Below are 20,000 nucleotides of genomic sequence, written 5' to 3' on the forward strand. Positions count from 1 at the left end.
GGAAGGCGACTCGCGAAGAGACTGTGGAACTGGGGGAGCTAAGCATGAGTTGGAGCGTTGAGCGTTGGAGAGTGTCGTTGAGAGTTGAGCCGGAAGAGGTGGAGTGCGCGTGGTGGAGCCGCAGGCGGCGGGTCGGGGCAAGGAAGCTCGGGTCCGAGGCAAGGACAGCGGTCGGCAACGAGGTTGTGGTGTGGGGGGTCGCTCGTCTCGTCGCGGGACCCAAGCCAGCCAGCCACTCCCCTCCCCCAGGGCATCAACAATTTCCCCTTCCTCCATGCTGAGAGTGCAAAAGGGGGGGGGCGTTTCTCCCCCACCCTAAACGTGGTGCCAATGAGCACGCCAGGGGCACGGAGTTGGGGCACAGCGGCGCGGACATTTTGCGACTTGTCCGCCAACGCGTCACGAGGACGTGGGTTAGACCTCCCCGGTCTCGCGGACCTGGCCGCTCCTCTCGGTCCCGTGCACATTTGGCCTACGGGCCTGTCTGCCTCCTTGTCTGTGAGGTTGGCTTCCTTCTTTTGCTTTTGTGTAAATGTGTGTTGGCGCCGTCTGTGAAGTAAAACTGTGTAAGTGTTGCCGTGTGTACGCGTTAGGTCGGTGTCAACTGTTTTCTTCTTGCCTTTGCTTTTTGTGTATGGCTGTATATACGTGCTTTCTGTGTGTCGCGTAATAAAATGCTTGCTTGTTGAACTGTTCCAGTTTCGCTTCGTCTTTTCTCCATTTGAATCTCCATCTTGCATCACGTAAGGGGTTCGTAGTGGGTGCAACATCCCGGTAATTAATCTGAACCGTCCAGGTCGACGATAACACCGCTCGGTTATCCCGATAGTACGGAACGAGCCGCCCAAGCGGCCCATGTCCGGAGTTGACCTGTGGCGAGGTACGATCGCCCGGTTTACCATCCGCGTGGATACTTAGGTCGGTTGAGTTTGGCGAACAACCCTATCCTACGCGGGTGGCCGATTGGCACGATTGTGGTGAGGTCGAAAGCCCCACCCGTGACTAGCTCCTGGCGTTGGTCCGAGAGGGTCACGACAGAATTGTCCGTCCGGTGGGTGACGTGCCGCGATTCGAGTTACGTAGCCGTTCGCACGCCGGCGGGCACGAATTCGCAACAATATGTATTCCATAATGAGCTTTATATTCATGTATGTATGTATGTATGTATATATCTTCTTCTTCTTCTTTCGGCTGCTCCCCTTAGGGGTCGCCACAGCCGATCATCCGTATGATCCGCATAGTGATTTGGCACATGTTTTACGCCGGATGCCCTTCCTGATGCAACCCTGGTCGCCTCTTACGACACAGGGATATGGTACACCTATTTTAACCGGGGTATACACCGGCCCTGTATACTGGTACTCATTTCGCCGACCTCGGAAGGATGACAGGCTGAGTCAACCCCCTGGTGTATTAATTCAGTGGCCCAACGGGGCTTGAACTCAGGACCTTTTGGATCCCAAGCCGCTGCCCTAACCACTGCGCCAACACCAGGCATGTATGTATATGTACGTATGTATATATATATGTATATGTATCTATATATGTATGTATATGTATCTATATATATATGTATCTATATATGTATGTATATATGTATGTATATATATATATATATATATATATATATATATATATATATATATATATATATATATATATATATATATATATATATATATATAAACACACATGCCTGAACCCTGACATTCGCAGTTCCACATATTCGCGGTTGATAATTTGTGACATGCTCCTACATTCATGGGAAATTTCCCTGCGTATTCACGTCTCTTGTGGCGATTTTACCCTTCCTTCCCCTCCCCCTAGAGCTGCGAGCATAACACAGTTCTAAGTTCTAACACATATCTTACATGAGCCACGCACAATGCAGCTGGATGGATGTATTGTACAATACTGTATGTACACAAAAAACATCTTCCACGACCTGTGAATATGACCTTCCGGTACCTGTATTGTCGCCTTGTGGGATAAACATAGTTTCGTGGGACGTCTCGCCATGTGCACTTTAAACATTCTGTATTTTAGCTTCGTGGCATCAACATAGTTTTGTGGACATCTCACCAGTGGAACATGTCATTCCCTGCAACGCCATCCCCCATCAGTTACTTTCAGAATGAAAGCACTAACAGCCATCTCTTGATGTATCCAGTAATTATCAGCTCGCCACGTACGGACATGACACAATGGAAACATTCAGCACATCTTATTGTAAATCACCATCTTGCTACAAACAGCACCATCTGAGCTGTTACATTTTAAAAACGCTCAGCATAATCTACCTGCAGATAGGAAAGACGTCATGTCCTGTGAGTTCAAGAATGGAAATGTTCACTGCATCATAGTGGGTTAATGAAGAGTGAGATGAAAATGAGTGTCGGGGAAAAATATGCATGAATGGGGGAAAAAAACAAAACTCAAAATTTTTTTTAACATTTTCTTGTGAAGAACATTCTCTCCATTCTGTTTCGTTTCAATAAAGTACCATTTTAATAAAGCCAGAGTGAGTGGGATTGTGGAGTGTTGTGGATTGTTTCTTATTCACAGGGGAAATTTGTGATGTACTGTGATCATGTGGTGATTCGTCTTGCTTAAAATAAAAAAAAAACGCAAAACGACTGGGATCTGTGATTCTCTTTCTCTGATGTACCATACTCTTCACAGAGAGTCGGTGCTGCCAAAGCAGCTTCCTGAGCAAGGGTTGTATTGAGTGGTTTTCCATTGCCTTCGCAGCAGTAGTTGGGGCAGGAACTTGGAATTTGTTCAGGGTGCTGTCGATAGCTTGCCTACTCTTCACTAAGGACATCTTGGGATTTGTAATGTCCACAAATTAATGCCGGCAGACGGGATGCCAGTTTAATGTCCATCGGAAGGACAGCACATATGTTGATGAATCACTCTGCCTGTAAAACACCTGGATGACAGTTTACAGCTGGGTCAGGATTCAAACCTGACCGAGACAGCTTAGAGGCGAGGGTGCATACCTGTAGGCCACGTCCTGCCAGCCGCCATGTGATGATAAGGTCCTGATTTAAAAGAACAACAACTAGAATAACAGCTATTTTCAAGCGACTGTAAGTGTCTCCCCTAATTTGGCACTCGTTAATAAATAATAGTGAAATTATAACAGGGCGGCAAATTTGTTCTTCGAGGCTCCCAAGTTTTCATTGTTTATCACACATCAACTTTTGAATCCACACATTTTAAAAGGTTTTTGTTGTTGTTGCACTCTGATTTTGAATGTTTTCTTCTTTTAAAATGTGACCAGTAGATGGCGGTCCTGTTTTGGCAATCTTTGAGAACCAGGTACTTTAGCAGTACAAGGTTCAATTTTCAATAACCTGGAATATACAAATAAAAGGTTTTGAGTTTTCAATTTGGGTTATTTCCAGATATTGGCGACTGTTTTTGTAAATTAATTTTTCTGTGATTGCAGGCCGAACAGCAGCGAGGGCTGGACAGCTCTGCACCTCGCAAGGGTTGTGGTCCTGAAACGCATCTTGGCCGTAAAGATGCGGGCAGCAGTTCAGATGCAGAAGTGGACACCAACAGTCCTGCCTCGGAACAGGACTCTGGCATTCTGGAAGAAGATGACTATGTCGAAGAGGAGGTTAGAAATTTTGTGTTTTCTGTCTATACGATCTTTTTGAAAATGTAATGGCTATTGAATGACATTGGGGCAGCGCTGCTTGAAGATTGTGCTTAAAACACCGATTATGTACTCGACTAACTGCTCTGATGCAATGGCACTTGAGCAGGCAGAACAGCGTCTGCACCTTACAATGGCACCTTAGGTTACAGTCATTGCCTTCGCAGACAGGTGAGCTGAGCCCTTCCAGGCATATGCCATTGCCATGTGTTCTTTGGTGTGCCAGCCATTCAACTCTTATTGCATCGTCCCTGTGTGAAGTGGTTTGGACCTTTGCCTAATGGTACGGTTTGATCATTCCTTTCGAATGGAATTATCACGGAAACGAATGAGTGTTGTGTGTGGCATCTCCCATTGAAAACGCAGTTTCTGTTTGTCCTGGTCGAGCTTCCACATTCCTGTCTTTCTGGCCCACTTTATTTGCCTTTACCTCTCCCCTCATATGTCCTCAAATTGAAAGCTACAATAGCACAATATACAAGTTTTTACGTAAAAAAAAAAAACGATTTCAACTTAACACAGAAAACCAAAAACAGTTACGAAAATAACTAAATTTTATTCCCATTTTCATATAACACACCTCATAGTTTGCAGGTGCTCTCCTATAAGCTGAGCTGAAAATTCAGAGCTATATGGTCTTTTAGGCCTAATTTTTTTGGGGATTGTTTTTTCCTGCGAAGCACCTTGATAAAGTGTTTTGGCCTAAACATTTTAAACCTTAAACATTTTAAAGACTTACTATTTTTCTCTTACCGAGGGAATAAAGGATTTGAATGTTTTTTTTTTTGTTGTTGTTGTTTTGTCATGCAGACATGTGACATTTAATTGATCAGATATTTCAATTGATGTGCGAGTTGTGGAATTGATGTACAGTTCCTGTAATTTATGCAAGCACTTGATTATGGATGGTTGTGTATGGCGTGTGAGCATGCATTTTGATTATCGGGCGCTTTAATGTCAGTTTATTTTATATAAGAGCAAATACTACCCGTCGCTTCGCCGACGGGTCAATGAAGTGGGGGTGGGAGGAAGAGAGTGAGGAGACTCGTGAAGGGGAAGGGGAGGCAGAGTGGATGAAGAAACGGGAGTTAGGGGGATAGGTAAGGAGACGACACCTCACCAAACATTGCTTGTGTGTGTGTGTGTGTGTGTGTGTGTGTGTGTGTGTGTGTGTGTGTGTGTGTGTGTGTGTGTGTGTGTGTGTGTGTGTGTGTGTCGTTATCTACATATGTGGTTTCAGAATGTGGAATGGAGTCCGCTCAGGGTGGGTTCAAGTATCCACCTTCATTACGGTAAGGGGTCACGATTCAAGGAACAAGTTGTGAAGTTTTCTCTTTTCAGTTTTGCGCCGAGGGCTCTCTTCAGGATCGTTACTGAGCCCAGGACAGCTTCCAACTGTAGTTCGTTTGTTGTAATATTCCCAGGGATGGTTTTTAATACCTATGTGAGGTTCTTTTTCGTCATTCCCATGAGGCTTTTCATCATCACTGGTACTACTTTGGCATTTTTCAGCTTCCAGGATCTTTTCACTTCATGCTTGAGGTCTTGGTATTTGGTCATTTTCTTGATTTCTCAATCGTTAATCCAAAATCACAGGTGTAAAAAAGTGAGAAGGCATTACTAATTGAGGTGTTGATACCATAGTATGATATCTGGTCACAATGCTTTATCACACCCGATGGGATCATGCGGTTGTACGTGATTGGTACTTCAATGTTTTCAGTGATTGCTTTTCGTTTTTTCCCACAAATTTTCTGGAACTGGAATATCAAAGTTTTTTGCAGATGTGCCAGTGCTTTACTTTACAAACTCTGTTGTGTCGTTGTGTGTACAGCTGTTCTGACACTTTCATTTTTTTTTTAGTGTCACAGGTCATTAAGCATCACAGATCATTCTCTTTGCTAACCCCACCTCGACCCCTCACCTGTCTTTTTTTTTTCCACTTCTCCCCCACCCTTTTCTCTCACTCTGTCCTCTCCTCACTCCCCCATCCTCATAAAATGCAGCACTCTCCTCCCACGTGTGTGTCTCTGTCTCTCTGTGTGTGGGACACACACACGGCAGGTCTCTGTTTGACCTCCTGAAACCAACCCACATGTGGAGATGGCAGACAACAGCAGCAATTTGCACGCTCACATGTACACACATCCACACAAACAAATACTTCCGTTGTGGTAACAGTTTATATACGTACACACGCACAAAAGACGCATTAAACGACAAACACAAATATTTACCTTTAAACAGAGTTCTTTGAAAGAGGAATTCAAGTGGGAAATTAGCAAAATTTAGATGAAAAATATATCGAGGAACAGAAAACAAAATGTCGATATATGCTCTCTGCCTTCACAACTGATCACGGCAAACACGTGGTCGAATGTATCTTATTGTTTTTATATATGTATCTATGTCGAAGTGAGCGGTGGATTATATGAGATCGCACAAAAGGTTAAAGCGATATCTTGTAAAAATAAAATCGCACGGAACCGCACGGCCCAACACAGGCGGAAATGTTCGTCTGTTTAATCGACGTTCCCTTGAGAGCACAGATACTTTACCAAAACGAACAACCAAGCAGCTTGGAGAGTGCTTGCCAAGTGGCTTAAGCACTCAAGCAAGCACTCCATCGAAACGGTTGTTCAACAGCTAGTTTGGCATGCAATTAGCGACACGTTAAACATACACCTCCCAGAGACGCCCAAAATGTCATGCCACGAACGCTGACGTCTCTGGATGTTTATAAGCATTGCAATATACCCATCAATTTCATACGAATGAGGAAAGTGAAAACAACAACTTTATCGCTGAGAAATTGTTGTGGCCTGTTCCAAGTCAAGGGAAGGTTGAGCAAGCCAAAAATCATGGCGGCTTCAGACCCCATCAAGGTTACCCAAGAAACGCCTTCTTACCTCAGACAGCGAGGTGGCCGAGGATCACCTGATAAAGGAAATAATGAAATCAGGCCATTAATTATCTTCAAAAGGGGTGTTTTAATTAACCCAAACACCCAATTTTCACTCATGCACTCCCTGGGAGTTTTCTTAGTATGCATGCAAAGTTTCAGGCTGCTCGGTTTTATAGTTTTGTAGTTGTGGATGAGACACGCTCACACACACACACACACACACACACACACACACCAGACACACACACACCAGACACACACACACCAGACACACACACACACCAGACACACACACACACACACACACACACACACACCAGACACAAACACTGCCTTTTATTTGTAACGATTTACAGTCGCGAGGCTTGTGGAAGAGCAAGGTAGGACTGACAGTGGGACAAACAAAGTGAATGAACAATCGCGATAGGAATGGAGGAAACTGAAACTAGAAAGGAAATGTTTGAGCTTGGAAAGGATAATGGGGATAACAAAGATCATGGGTTAGAATTGGGCATGACAAGAGATGGTGGTGCATTGCTCGCTTGAAGCCCTGGCAGGAAGAGAAACAAAACAGCCTTTGGAAAGTGGTTCCATAGACGGGAGAAGCGAGGAATAAAATTGTTGTTGTGCATCAGCCTGGATTGTGAAAAATTAACCAGGAGGATGTTACTGGAAGAATGCATGTATCCTGGGGTACATGGGGAGAGTCGGAGCACTGGGATCAGAATGAGCATTGCTGGAAAATTGTGAACTCGTGAAATTTCTACAAAGGGAATTGTTTCACAACATTACTTTTTTTTTTTTTTTTTGTTGTTAGTGTGTTTCTTCTTGATAATTTGACAACCCTTCATTCTGGCCTGCTATAGGGAAGATTCATTTTTAGAGGCTGAAAATGCATTTGTGTTTGATTACAGATGGTGCCACATACCGGGTTTGAAGAAGTGATGTCGTAAATGGTTGTGTTTATTTATCCCCATACTTCAAAAAAAATAAACAAAAAAACCCACAAAACAGGGAGATATTGTAATCAGGTCTTGCTGTCTGTCTGTTTGTCCATCTATCATGCTATCTTCTAAACGGTTGTGCAGAAATTCATCGGACTCGGTGAGTTATGATCATGACATGGCAAGAAAAACAGTATTATTTTTGGCCATGCCTCCTGGGGTCCTGGGGCTGAGTCAAAAAAAAAAATTCAAAAAATGCAATTGCGGGCACATTTTTAAACATTTTCAAATGAAACTTTGTATATGCAATCAACATCGGCTTCATGCCCCGAGGGGTGTGGACTTGGGGTTACAGTTGTCAAAACGGAATTTTTGTTTTCGCTCAAAAATTGACATTGGGTTATTCCTGGTGAAACTTTTTGCCATGTTTCAATTTTGCTTCAGGTGGGAAGCTTTGGGGATTTGCCATGGCACACCATTGACTTCGCTCGTTTTAAGACTTTGAATTATTTTAAACTTGGCTTTTCACCGCATTTTATTAATTTTTGCTCCGGGTTGTTTCCAAATTTTGCCTCGGCCAATTTAATGACACAAAAGTGTGGGAAGAGTCAATTATTTTCTTTTCCCTTTTCAAAAAGCTTTGGAGCCAATAACATGACTTTTCCAATGGCACCAGGAAACGTGCACATTTTTCTGCAAGCAGTGGGTGACACTGACTGGAGACTACATAGAAAAGGACAACATCTGTGCCGTGTTTTGCTGGCACAGCAGGACCATGCCTTCATGATGGGGAGGAGAATTTTTATTTTATTTTATGCCTTCACTGTGTCTGTCGGCACGTCTGTTGGTGATGGGTTTTCGTTAACGCGATAACTTTGATCCCTTCAGCTGTTGTTAAAGTCAAACTTGGGACAAGTAGGTTATGTATAATGATGCAAAGATTAACTGATTAGGTTATGGGGTAAAGAGGTCAAAGGTGCCGTTTGGTAAAAATTCTGTTACTGTGCTAACTTGTGAACCATTTCATTTTAACCAAACGTGATAAAAGTATGTATAATTATGTAAAGATTACCTGATTAGATTTTGGGGTCAAGATATCAATGGTCAGAGGTCATGGTTGGTAAAAATTCTGTTGCTGTGCTGCCGTGAGTATATATTATGATGCAAATATGAACTGATTAGGTTATGGGTTTAAGAGTTCAAAGGTCAGAGGTCCCGTTTGGTCAAAATCCTATCACTGATTCACAAGTTAGTGCAGTTACACAATTTTTACCAAACTTGGTATAAGTATGTATTATGATGCAAAGATGAACTGATTCGATGTCAGAGGTCATGTCAGGTAAAAATGTGATACTTTTGAATAGTATCAGGTATACTTGTGATACTTCAGAACAGCTGAAGGGATTTCCATCAAACTTGGTTCAAGTGTGTATAATGATGTAATAATGTGGGCGGAGCCATATCAGTTGCCGTCGTGACGTCGAAGAGTGCTGTTTTAATTTAAACTATAAGGGCACTTGGTGGAGCGCATACCTCCGCCACGCAATGCCTGATCCATGAGAATATATGGGGTCTATTACATTTTTAGGTCATCTCTACCGAGATGACCTAATAAAGCTGGACCAAATGTCCGTCCGTCCGTCAATTTTTCTTTCCGATCTTGATGAAACTTAGTATGTGGGTAGGGGTCGATGAGTGTTGCACAACGATATAACTTTTGCCCGGGTTCAAGGTCAGGGTCAAGGTCACGAGGTCACGTAAGTTATAAAAATCGCCATTTTCAAAACCTATCTTGTCTGCCATTCTACAAGATATTGGGCAACTGTTTATTGATTATGATAGTAAAAAATATTATCGTGTATCTAACCAGACAGATTTTTGAATTTCCGTCCCGTTTGGCAGTCACGAAACCTGGAAGATGGTCAAAAACACCTCCCGGTACAAAGAAAACTTTTTACTTCCGATCTTGATGAAATTTGGGATGTGGGTCGAGGTCGACGAGTGATACCCAACGACATATTTTTTCCCGGATTCGAGGTCAGGGTCAAGGTCACGAAAGTTGTGAAAGTCGCCATTTTCAAAACTTATCTCGTCTGTCATTTTAGGAGATGTCTGGCAGCGGTTCATCGATTATGATAGTAAAAAAACATATAGAGTTGACCGTCAGCTGTCACCCCCACACGGGGGTAATTTTTGAAATATGCTATCGTTTTTGGCTCTGTCTCAATGATGAAGAATCACTTTTAAATTAAAAAAGTTCTCATATCCAGATTCAGATTCAGATCTTCACCAAAATCGAATTGATTCATCCTTGTCAAACACCCAACCTGTCCATCAAGTTTTATCGAAATCTGTTTACAGCTTTTTGAGATATGCTGCACACACAGACAGACAGACAGGGTTGAAAACATACCCTCCTTCCACCTTCGGAGGTGGAGGTAGAAAGTCACCGTTTGACTCTGTAGAAGTGTTGGATAATTTAATGTCGCATCAAATTGGAGAATTGCAGAGTATCAATTTTATCTGAACTCGAACCTCTTTATTGTTGAATTTACCAAATAGTCCATACACAAGTCCATCACCATTCGTCAGATCTTCTAAATTTATTATCTGCTACAGAACATCAGTTGTAACAGTTTTTCTCTTGTGTTAAATGACGCTCACCATAATTACAATACACTCACCCTTACACATCTTGCCTTCGGCAGCTGACGTAAGTTTCTGATTTAATCTGCCTATTGTGTTTAAATACCAATATCAGAAAGACGCATTACATATACCGTATTTTCACGACCAAAAGGCGCACCGTGCCAAAAGGCGCAGTCTAAGTTGTGTGTGCCGTTCCTGTATTTGACACACACATAAGGCGCTCCTCACGATAGGGCGCGGGTTTTATATGAATATCCTCTACTACGTACGTCCGCCGTACAACAACACACTCACACAAGCACACAAGTGTGCGTATTTAAAAATAGATCGGGAGCAAAATTGAGTTTGGTTGTGCTTTATTAAAGTATTAGTTACAAAAATACTAAAACAATCAAATACCGGTAATAGTCTTTAATCAAATCCATCGAAATCCTCATCCTCTGTTTCGGAATCGAACTGCGCTAAACCCAACCTAGCAGGTCCACCTTCCTCGCCGTCAGAGTCACTTTCTGCACCGTGCGGCTCCTCCGAAATGATGCCGGCTTTAGCGAAAGCTCGGACAACAGTGCCAGCAGACACGTTAGCCCAGGCATCAACAATCCAGTGGCAAACTGTGGCGTAACTCGCCCGGCACTGCCTTCCACCCTTTGTGAAGCTGTGCTCTCCTTCGGTCATCCACCGCTCCCACGCCGCTCGCAGCCTCACTTTGAACGGCCGGTTCACGCCGATGGCTCGGCTGGATCCGTTTGTCGCAGATGTGCTTGCTGCAGTAGGAGCGGAAGTTTTCCATCATTTCTTGATAATCCGCCGGACGTTGCTGCGCTATCGTAGTCCTGGTCCGGATGGAAAAATGGCACCGTTTCATGAAGCGAAAGCACCAAGACGGACCTCCGTGGAAATGTTCGATTTTCATTTCCTCCGCTATCGATACTGCCTTCAGTCGGATCGTGACCGTCGAAACGCTCCTCCCACTTGCTCTTTGCTCAACGATCCACTGCTCAAGTCTTTCCTCCAACTCTGGCCACCTCGCCTTGTTTCCACGGAAACTCAGCTGCGTCTTCTTCACCTGTCGCAGCTCGTTTTCCAGCTTCCTCCACTTTCGAACCATCGACTCGTTGATCTGGAAATTCCTCGCCGCGGCTCGATTCCCATGTTCCTCCGCATAGCTGATCGCCTTCAGTTTAAACTGAGCTTCATAAGCGTGTCTCTTTGCCATTTTCGGGGTTGTTAAAACAGCAATGTTCTGCATACCGCACATACCTGTTCTTTTATACACACAAAGGGCGCACTGCACTATAGGGCGCGTCGCACATTTTGACAAAAATCTAAGACGTTTATATGCGCCTTATAGTCGTGAAAATACGGTACCTCTTAATACATCAAATAATTAATTATGACCTATTAGACAAATTAATATAATGGATTTTGAACTTTAACTTAACCATATTCGATGAAAATATTTTTTGGCTTTCCTGCCGATTCAATCAAAAACATTTCATAACTATATTTTTTTTCAAACTAACATTGACGATATACTGCCATTGTTTGCATTTGAGCTTGCGCAAATTTTCCATCAACGGTCCGTAAGCTGGATGTTGCAACTTTTGTATTTTTGCCATTCTTCTTGAACATGTTTTGTTCAAGTTAATCAGATGTCCTTCAGACAAGGTATGCACTTGTCTGTTTAGCTGAAAGTGGGTACCTGGCTGCTGTTGTTTAAAATATGGTTAATCCGAAAAAAAGAATGTTGGGGCTTTCATGAGGTTGTTTGGCATCCTTTTAAAGCTTTTGTGGCCCGTGAAGCTCCGATGTGTCTCTCTGCTTGTCAAAGCCTGGTGTTTTGTTAACACGAATAATGCACTTTCCTTGACAGGGTTGTCGGTCGCTAAGTGATCCAGAACTCTTGCCCGAGATAGTTATCAAAATATTTTTGTTTTTGCTTTCAAACCAAGTCATATGGAGGTCATTGTCAGGTGTTTTTCTATTTTATTATTATTATTTCTTTGTCAGAACTTTTCCAAAAACTGGTTTGACCATCAAGTTCATGTCTTTATTCACTTATTCAACTTTCTGGCTTTTCTCACCCTATTACCTTTTTGTTGCTTAAATTGTTTTGATGCATCGTAGCAGTTTTGTTTTGTTGAAGACTTTTGCTGTTTTTATACAATGGTTGTCATCCTTGTCTAATGTAGGTGTACAAGTTGTATTAGTAGAATAGCTTGTCGGTCAAGGCAGCATGTTCTCAAAATCATGGGAGATGACAGATGGAGAGAATAATTGAGCATGGGTTATTTCAGATGGGAAAAAAGTTTTATACTTTTGCTTTAATTTTTTTATACCACAGAATGTGAGAACGATTTTATTGCAGTTGGAGACTTCTAAAATCTCTTGTGTTGGACTGTAAAGTGGCCATATCTTATTACCTCGCACATACAAAGTGAAGAGCAGGTTTAAGCAATTGGTTCACTGTCTGTCTGTCTGCCTATCCGTCCATCCACAAATGTTAGTTTATGATTGAGGAACAACTTTATTTCAATTGAATGTTCTATTTTAAACCCAAACTTGGAAAAGAACCTGCAGTTTAGCAGTACTTTGGCTCTGAATTTGTCCCAATCGTGCATGCGCAGAGAGGAGTGAGATGATTTCCCCCCCCCCCCCATTCCCCCTCTGTCTGCCTGACTGGCAGTCAAGGAAAATTGAAAATCATTCCAAACAGGAAACTTGCTGGTCTTAAGGATGTCATGAAGGATGCAAACAATAGGCACAAATAATTAATGGAATGTGTTAAATAAGATGTTGAAATTGCCACTGCGTCAACGGTGGTAAACTTCAGGATTTTTTTTTTTTTTTTGTGACCTTTACAATGTTTGTTTCATTTAAATCGATACTGTATAGTTTAATGGAGAACACAAATTACCTTCTTATTGCTTCCAAAAACCTCCAGTTTTGCAGTACCTGAACATGATATATATATATATATATATATATGAAGTTGAAACCTTACGTACTGTTTAATCTCCTGTATTTATTAGAGGGATCACTTGGTATAGTTTTGAGACCAAACCTGATCGCTTGTGACGATTTTTCAAGTGTGCACAGCCAAGGTATTACGATGACATAATCACCTAGTTTATCCACATCATAACTCATCGCAAATGACTTTACATTCTATGGGCGATGGAGATTCAGAGTTCATCTACTACACTTTAACATTACATGACTGATATTTTATGGTTCATTTGGAGGTCCTGGATGAGAAAAATTATGTTAACTTCTATATATTTGGATATAATTTTACTTTAGACCAGATATTTGCAGATTATCAGATGTAAAAAGTGATTTTTCATGTTGAAATTTAAGGGGTTTGTGCGGTTCCTTAACAGACTGTCCACGCCATTTTTAATGTTCTGTCCAAGGGTTCTATATGATGGAACCAGTCGTTGATTTCCTCCTTCAATTATGTAAATAATATGCATATCTGATCAATAATGACCTTGTCAGATAATTGTAATCACAATAACGATTGAGGAAAATGCTCGTTTGAATGTTCAAACAAACTCTATAAAGCCACATAGTTGCTGCAGTTGTGTTTGATCATGGTCCGTGATGTAGACACGTCATTATTGGTGAAAGCACCAACTGTATGCTGGTATCGGTGTTTCTTTCCTACAGTCATAGGTGACTGTTATGATGTCATAATTGCATACATAGAACGCTACATCCAATCGGTATGAAAATTTTTGAGGGTCATCTTGGTATAAATTGGTCGACAGAAAAAAAAAAATTGATGATGTCATCGGTCACGTGGTTCGGCAGCCATTTATTATTAAGAATAAAACAAAAAAAACCTTCAAATATCTTCACTAAAAAGGCTGATCCGATCGAGGGGAATTTTTACACGTATGACCACCTTTCCATGAGGAACAAAATGTTCCCACCTATGACATCATAGGTCACATGGTTTGACACCCAGATTGGATTCACCTGAAAACCTTTTTTATCCCCCGCCAACCAACGAAGTTGGCGGGGGATATAGAAATGGGTTCCGTCCGTCTGTCACATTTCGTTTCTGGAGCTGAACGACCAATCCCCTCAAGATATATTTACAAAATTTGGTACACATATCAAGCAAGTGGTGAACTGGTGCCTTTTGATATTTTCTTATTGATAGGTCACATGGTTTGGCAGCCATGTTGGATTCAAGAAAAATATGAAATGTTTCTCTGGAATCACATAACCTAACGAAGCAAAAATTTGCAACTTTCATCTTCCATCATGTCTACATACATAGTAAAAATTATGAATGTCACAAGTCACATGGTTTGGTGGCCATCTTGGATAAAAAATCACACCTCATCCGAATAACACGAAACTTCACACACGTATTCCACTGGAGGATTGGAGGCAGAATGTAAATTTATGATGTCACAGGTTACATGGTTTTTCAGCCATCTTGGATTGAAAATTAATAAATTTTAAAAATCTTCTTCTCCAGAACGGCTGGACAGATTGAGGCAAAATTTCACATACACTTTCCCCAACACATCCTTTCAGAAGTTTGTTAATTTTAATTGATAAGTCACATGGTTTTGGCGGCCATATTGAATTTACCCTAAAACCTCCATACATCTTCTCCAGAACGGCTGGTCAGATCAAAGGGAAACTTCACATACATATTGCACACGCTTAGGGAATATGTTTGTTCATCCTCATTTACTATGGCAGTGGATATCGAAGACTTTGTCTTCAACTGATGCTAGTTATTTTTAATAAGGCTGACTTGGCTATACCTGGATGGGTTTGAGGGTAGAGGAGCAGCAGCTGAAATGTGAATCCTATCCAGGTTCCTCCTGATGATTCATCTTTTATTTTTCCTTGTTTGGGTTCCTTCTGATTACTCTAATACAGGACTGTACCTATTTGGTCTTCCATTTGATTTGAATTGAATTAATTTTCATCCCATTCTGATTTCAATCGAATAATAATAAACATCATGGGTCAGGGTCAAGTGTCCAATCAAAGCGGGACGTCTTGTTACCCAGTCTCCACTGCCAGCAGTTATACAGCGCCAGTTCTCAGTATGTCCATTATTAATTACATAACACACCAAACAGAATACACAACACAAAACTACACAAACACCACACAAAATAAGTCTGAGCAAGAGTCTACAATCTCTGGTTGCTATTTTTCTTGTTTATCATTGTGATTGCATGACTGTGCAGATGAACATTCATTAGAAATTCATATTTGATGCAACATTGAATAGGCAATTGAATAACCTTTCAGTGATATAAAACTATCAACGAACAGCTTATTCAAAATGAGACTGGAGGCTGCTAAGCAACCATACCCCCAAAATTTTAGATAATGAAAATTGCTTTATATGATTATGGGTACTGATCAGCAGGGTGTCTCAAGTCCAATTCCATCCCCAAATATTTCATGTTAACATCTTCTTTTTTGTTTCTCACCCAGGGTGCCCTTGCATTTTGAATGTTTGCAAAATCAGTTCAACGTATTTTTTTAAATGTTATTTCATTGATTGATAATTAAGACCTGTTCTCCCTTAACGTTCACAGTATGCCTGGCACTATATACACATGCCAGTTCTGCCTTTAAATGAGCCGATATCTATGAATTTGTCTTTAAAGGATACTGCAATTTTTAAGTGCTGTGATATTTCAAAATAGTGTGAGACCTTTAATCAGAACAACCAAAAAAAAGCATGCACATTCTGAAGAAATGTCTCAGTATGAATATAACAACACAAAAAGCAGACAGAGGCAGGAGCTCAGAGACTGGCAGAGAGACAATTCGTAATTGGTATCTCCCACGATGAGGCTGAGTCTTTGGGCCTCTCACTCTCACCGCAGACAGGTCGGTGGTCTTTCTGTCTTCTACCATCTCCTCTCCGGTCTTGCCCCCCCCCACCGCCCCTACTCTGTCGACGATATGTCCCCACTATATTTCCACAGGGTGCTCAAGGACTGCCAGCAACCCCCTTCTGGTAAAACTACCAAAACCATGAATCATTGCTCACCTTCACTCTTTCATTCCTTTTTTTCCCCACCTTTGGAATAAACTCCCTCACTCTGTTCAATCCCATTCTTCCCTCCAGGTATTCAAAACAGCTGTTCACCACCACCTCTTATCTTCCCCCATCCAAAACCACGATCTTTTCTACCCCCGTTAATCCACCCCAAACCCACCTTCTTAAAATTCCGTGCCTTCCTTCCTGAAAGTTCCTTGTCATGTAAGGTCCTGAAAGTCCCTGAAGTGTCCATCTTGTATTCCCCATGTTCTGCGCCCCATCCCTCTCCCTTACACAGATCTCCTAATGTCTCTGTTCTCCACTGTTTTATCCTTCCCTCTCCCACTCTCTTGTCCCATGCCCCCCTTGTGCGTTGTGTGTTCGCTCTCATACGAGCCTCGACAATGTATACAAAAACAAACAAACAAGCAGTCATAGACTGGTACTGAGGAAATCGTCAACTTGACCTCTGACCTTGTCCAATAAAAACTGTCTCGAGAGAAGGTCGCGACGCAAACCAGAAGTTTCTACGATGATTCTGTACCAAACCATCAAAAATCGTAACGTCGACCGAAGCAGTTACTTCGGTTACTTTGAGCGGTTGTACCAGGCTATCCCCCAACTGTCGAGTTGGACGTCAAGGGTGTTACAATCCCTGTTGCTGACCCTCGAATCAACTGTGGTCCACCTACGCTTGTGGAAACACGGGCTGCGGTGAACCAGTTGAAACGGGGCAAAGCTCCAGGGATCTGTGGCATCCATGCCGAACTTCTCAAGGCTGGTGGAAATGCTGCACTCGTGTCGTTGCATGCAGTTTTGTGCTCTGCCTGGAACACAGGCATCATCCCAACTGACTGGAAGAGGAGCCTTGTTGTCCCTCTCTGGAAAGGGAAGGGTGATCGCCAAGACTGCAACAACTACCGAGGGGTGACGCTGCTCTCTGTGCCGGGCAAGGTCTTTGCTCGGATAATTCTCGATAGGGCTCGCCACCATCTGCTTGAGCACCAGCGTCCAGAGCAGTCAGGCTTTACACCAAAGAGGTCAACGATTGACCGTATCCTTGCACTTCGTGTCCTCACCGAACGCAGACGAGAGTTTCGGCAGGGGCTGCTTGCAGCCTATGTTGATCTCTGTAAAGCGTTCGATTCAGTTAATCGGGATGTCCTCTGGAGGATTCTTGGTCTTCGTGGGGTGCCACCAAAACTGATCGATCTGATGTGTGAACTCTACTCTGGTACTGAGAGTGCTGTGAAGTGTGGTGGTACCATCTCTGACTTATTTCCAGTTGTTACTGGAGTTCGTCAGGGATGTGTACTTGCCCCCACACTTTCCAGCACTTGTATGGAGGATGTCGGAGAGATCAAGTTGCGGTGCGTCATTTGGGAATGTCAAGATCTCGGACCTTGACTTTGCAGATGATGCGGTCATCTTTGCGGAGACTTTAGACATCCTCTTGGGGGCCCTCGAGGTGCTGAATGAGGAGTCGGAGCCGTTGGGATTACGGGTTTCTTGGGTCAAAACTAAGATCCAGGCTTTCGGTGACATCTTGGATGCTGCTGTCCTGTCTGTGTCTGTTTGTGGTGAGGATGTTGAGGTCGTGGAGAGATTCACTTACCTTGGCAGTGATATTCATGTCTCTGCTGGCTGCGAGTCAGAGGTCAATAGACGTCTGGGTCGGGCCTGGGGAGTCATGGATTCACTGGATCATGGGGTGTGGCGCTGCCGGTACCTGTGCGGGAGGACGAAAGTCCAAGTCTTCAGGTCCTTGGTACTTCCAGTCTTGCTCTATGGGTGCGAGACTTGGACTCTGACCAAGGATCTGAGACGGAGACTTAATTCCTTTGGTACCAGGTCTCTTCGGAGAATCCTTGGCTATCGCTGGTCGGATTTTGTGTCCAACGAGCGGTTGCTGAGAGAGACTCGGATGAGATTTGTTACCTGCATAGTCCGTGAGCGTCAGTTGCGGCTGTATGGACATGTGGCTCGTTTTCCTGACTCTGATCCTGCTCACCAGATTCTCTCAGCGAGGGAGTCTCATGAGTGGAAGAGGCCAGTGGGTCGACCATGTGCCTCATGGTTGCAACAGGTTGACCATCTCAAGGAGATGGGGATGGGCCTGGCATCTGCCTGGGGGATGGCCAGATGGAGGCCCCTGGAGTACCGGCGGAAAGTGGACGCAGCGACGTGCTGTTCTGGCACATGCTCCCATACCTGACCTACCTGACCGAAGCAAAAATCTCCATTTCTCCACGCAATTATTAAATATTATTTTATCAGTCACAAAACCGTAATATTCGGCCATCCACCAACAATCTTTACATAATCCAACGGCTTCGCGAGTCAGGCACGCGACGATAACCTTTATTGGGATAAAAAAAATGACTTTAAAACACCATCTTTATTGAAAACACTGTCAGCGCGCACACGGAAAACCATTACGTGACTCAACGCCGCCTCTGCTCGAGCGCGCTGCACCACGTGACGACCCGTGACGCGGCGAGTGAAATATTTTTTATAAATCTTAAAACTTCTCCAAAACATCCGATTTTTACCAGAATTTCGACAACCGAGTTTTAAGCATCCCAAGCGATCGCAAAAACCGAAGACAAAATTAAAATCGAAGTTAAAACGAACTCGTAACGTCGAGCGAAGCAAAAATACTCTATTTCTCCACATGAATTTACAGAATTATGTTTGACCTCACTGTGACCTTGACCTTTGACCGATTTTGACCAAAATCTAATCAGCGCTCGCCGTCACCCTCTTGAATCACGTGGTGTAATTTGACATTGGTAGCTTCTTCCGTTCTCGAGTTATCGTGCCTACAAACAAACGCACAAACACACAAACAAACAAACAAACAAACAAGCAGTCATAAACTGGTACTTACGAAATTGTCAACTTGACCTCTGACCTTTTCAAATAAAAGCTGTCTCTGGAGAAGGTAGCGACGCAAACCAGAAGTTTCTACGATAATTCTATACCAAACCATCATAAATCGAATGTTTGACCTCACTGTGACCTTGACCTTTGACCGATTTTGACCAAAATCGAATCAGCACTAGCCATCACCCTCCTGAATCATGTGGTGTAATTTGACAATGGTAGCTTCTTCCGTTCGCGAATTATAATTTTTTTTTGATGTTTGACCTCACTGTGACCTTGGCCTTTGACAGATTTTGACCAAAATCTAATCAGCACGAGCCATCACCCTCCTGAATCACGTGGTGTAATTTGACATTGGTAGCTTCACCCGTTCTCGAGTTATCGTGCCTACAAACAAGCAGTCATTGACTGGGACTTACAAAATCGTTGACTTGACCTCTGACCTTGTCTAATAAAAGCTGTCTCTGGAGAAGGTAGTAACCCAAACCAGAAGTTTCTCCGATGATTCTGCACTAAACCATCTAAAATCGAATGTTTTGGATGTTTGACCTCACTGCGACCTTGACCTTTGACCGATTTTGACCAAAATCTAATCAGCGCAAGCCACCACTCCCCTGAATCACGTGGTATAATTTGACATTGACATTGGTAGCTCATTCCGTTCTCGAGTTATCGTGCCTACAAACAAACAAACAAACAAGCAGTCATAGACTGGTACTGACGAAATCGTCAACTTGACCTCTGACCTTGTCTAATAAAAGCTGTCTCTGAAGAAGGTAGCAACACAAACCAGAAGTTTCTCCGATGATTCTGTACCAAACCATCAAAAATCGAATGTTTTGGATGTTTGACCTCACTGTGACCTTGACCTTTGACCGATTTTGACCAAAATCTAATCAGCGCGAGCCACCACTC

The 20,000-nt window shown here is 42.9% G+C and overlaps 1 protein-coding gene across 12 annotated transcripts in view; it reads left to right on the forward strand.

Annotated features, from left to right (window-relative positions):
• LOC147035384 (exocyst complex component 6B-like) overlaps window positions 1-20,000 on the forward strand; it is a 290,908-nt gene that overhangs the window by 35,067 nt on the left and 235,841 nt on the right. For all 12 annotated transcript variants that reach the window (XM_085897305.1, XM_085897314.1, XM_085897321.1 and 9 more), the window contains one exon: window positions 3,455-3,628. In XM_085897305.1, coding sequence (XP_085753431.1) covers window positions 3,455-3,628 — 174 coding nt within the window. The remainder of the gene's footprint in view (window positions 1-3,454; window positions 3,629-20,000) is intronic.

The sequence above is a fragment of the Eptatretus burgeri genome, chromosome 1 (genome assembly GCF_056783735.1).
Source record: "Eptatretus burgeri isolate ZD-2024b chromosome 1, Ebu_testis_v1, whole genome shotgun sequence".
NCBI lineage: Eukaryota > Metazoa > Chordata > Myxini > Myxiniformes > Myxinidae > Eptatretus > Eptatretus burgeri.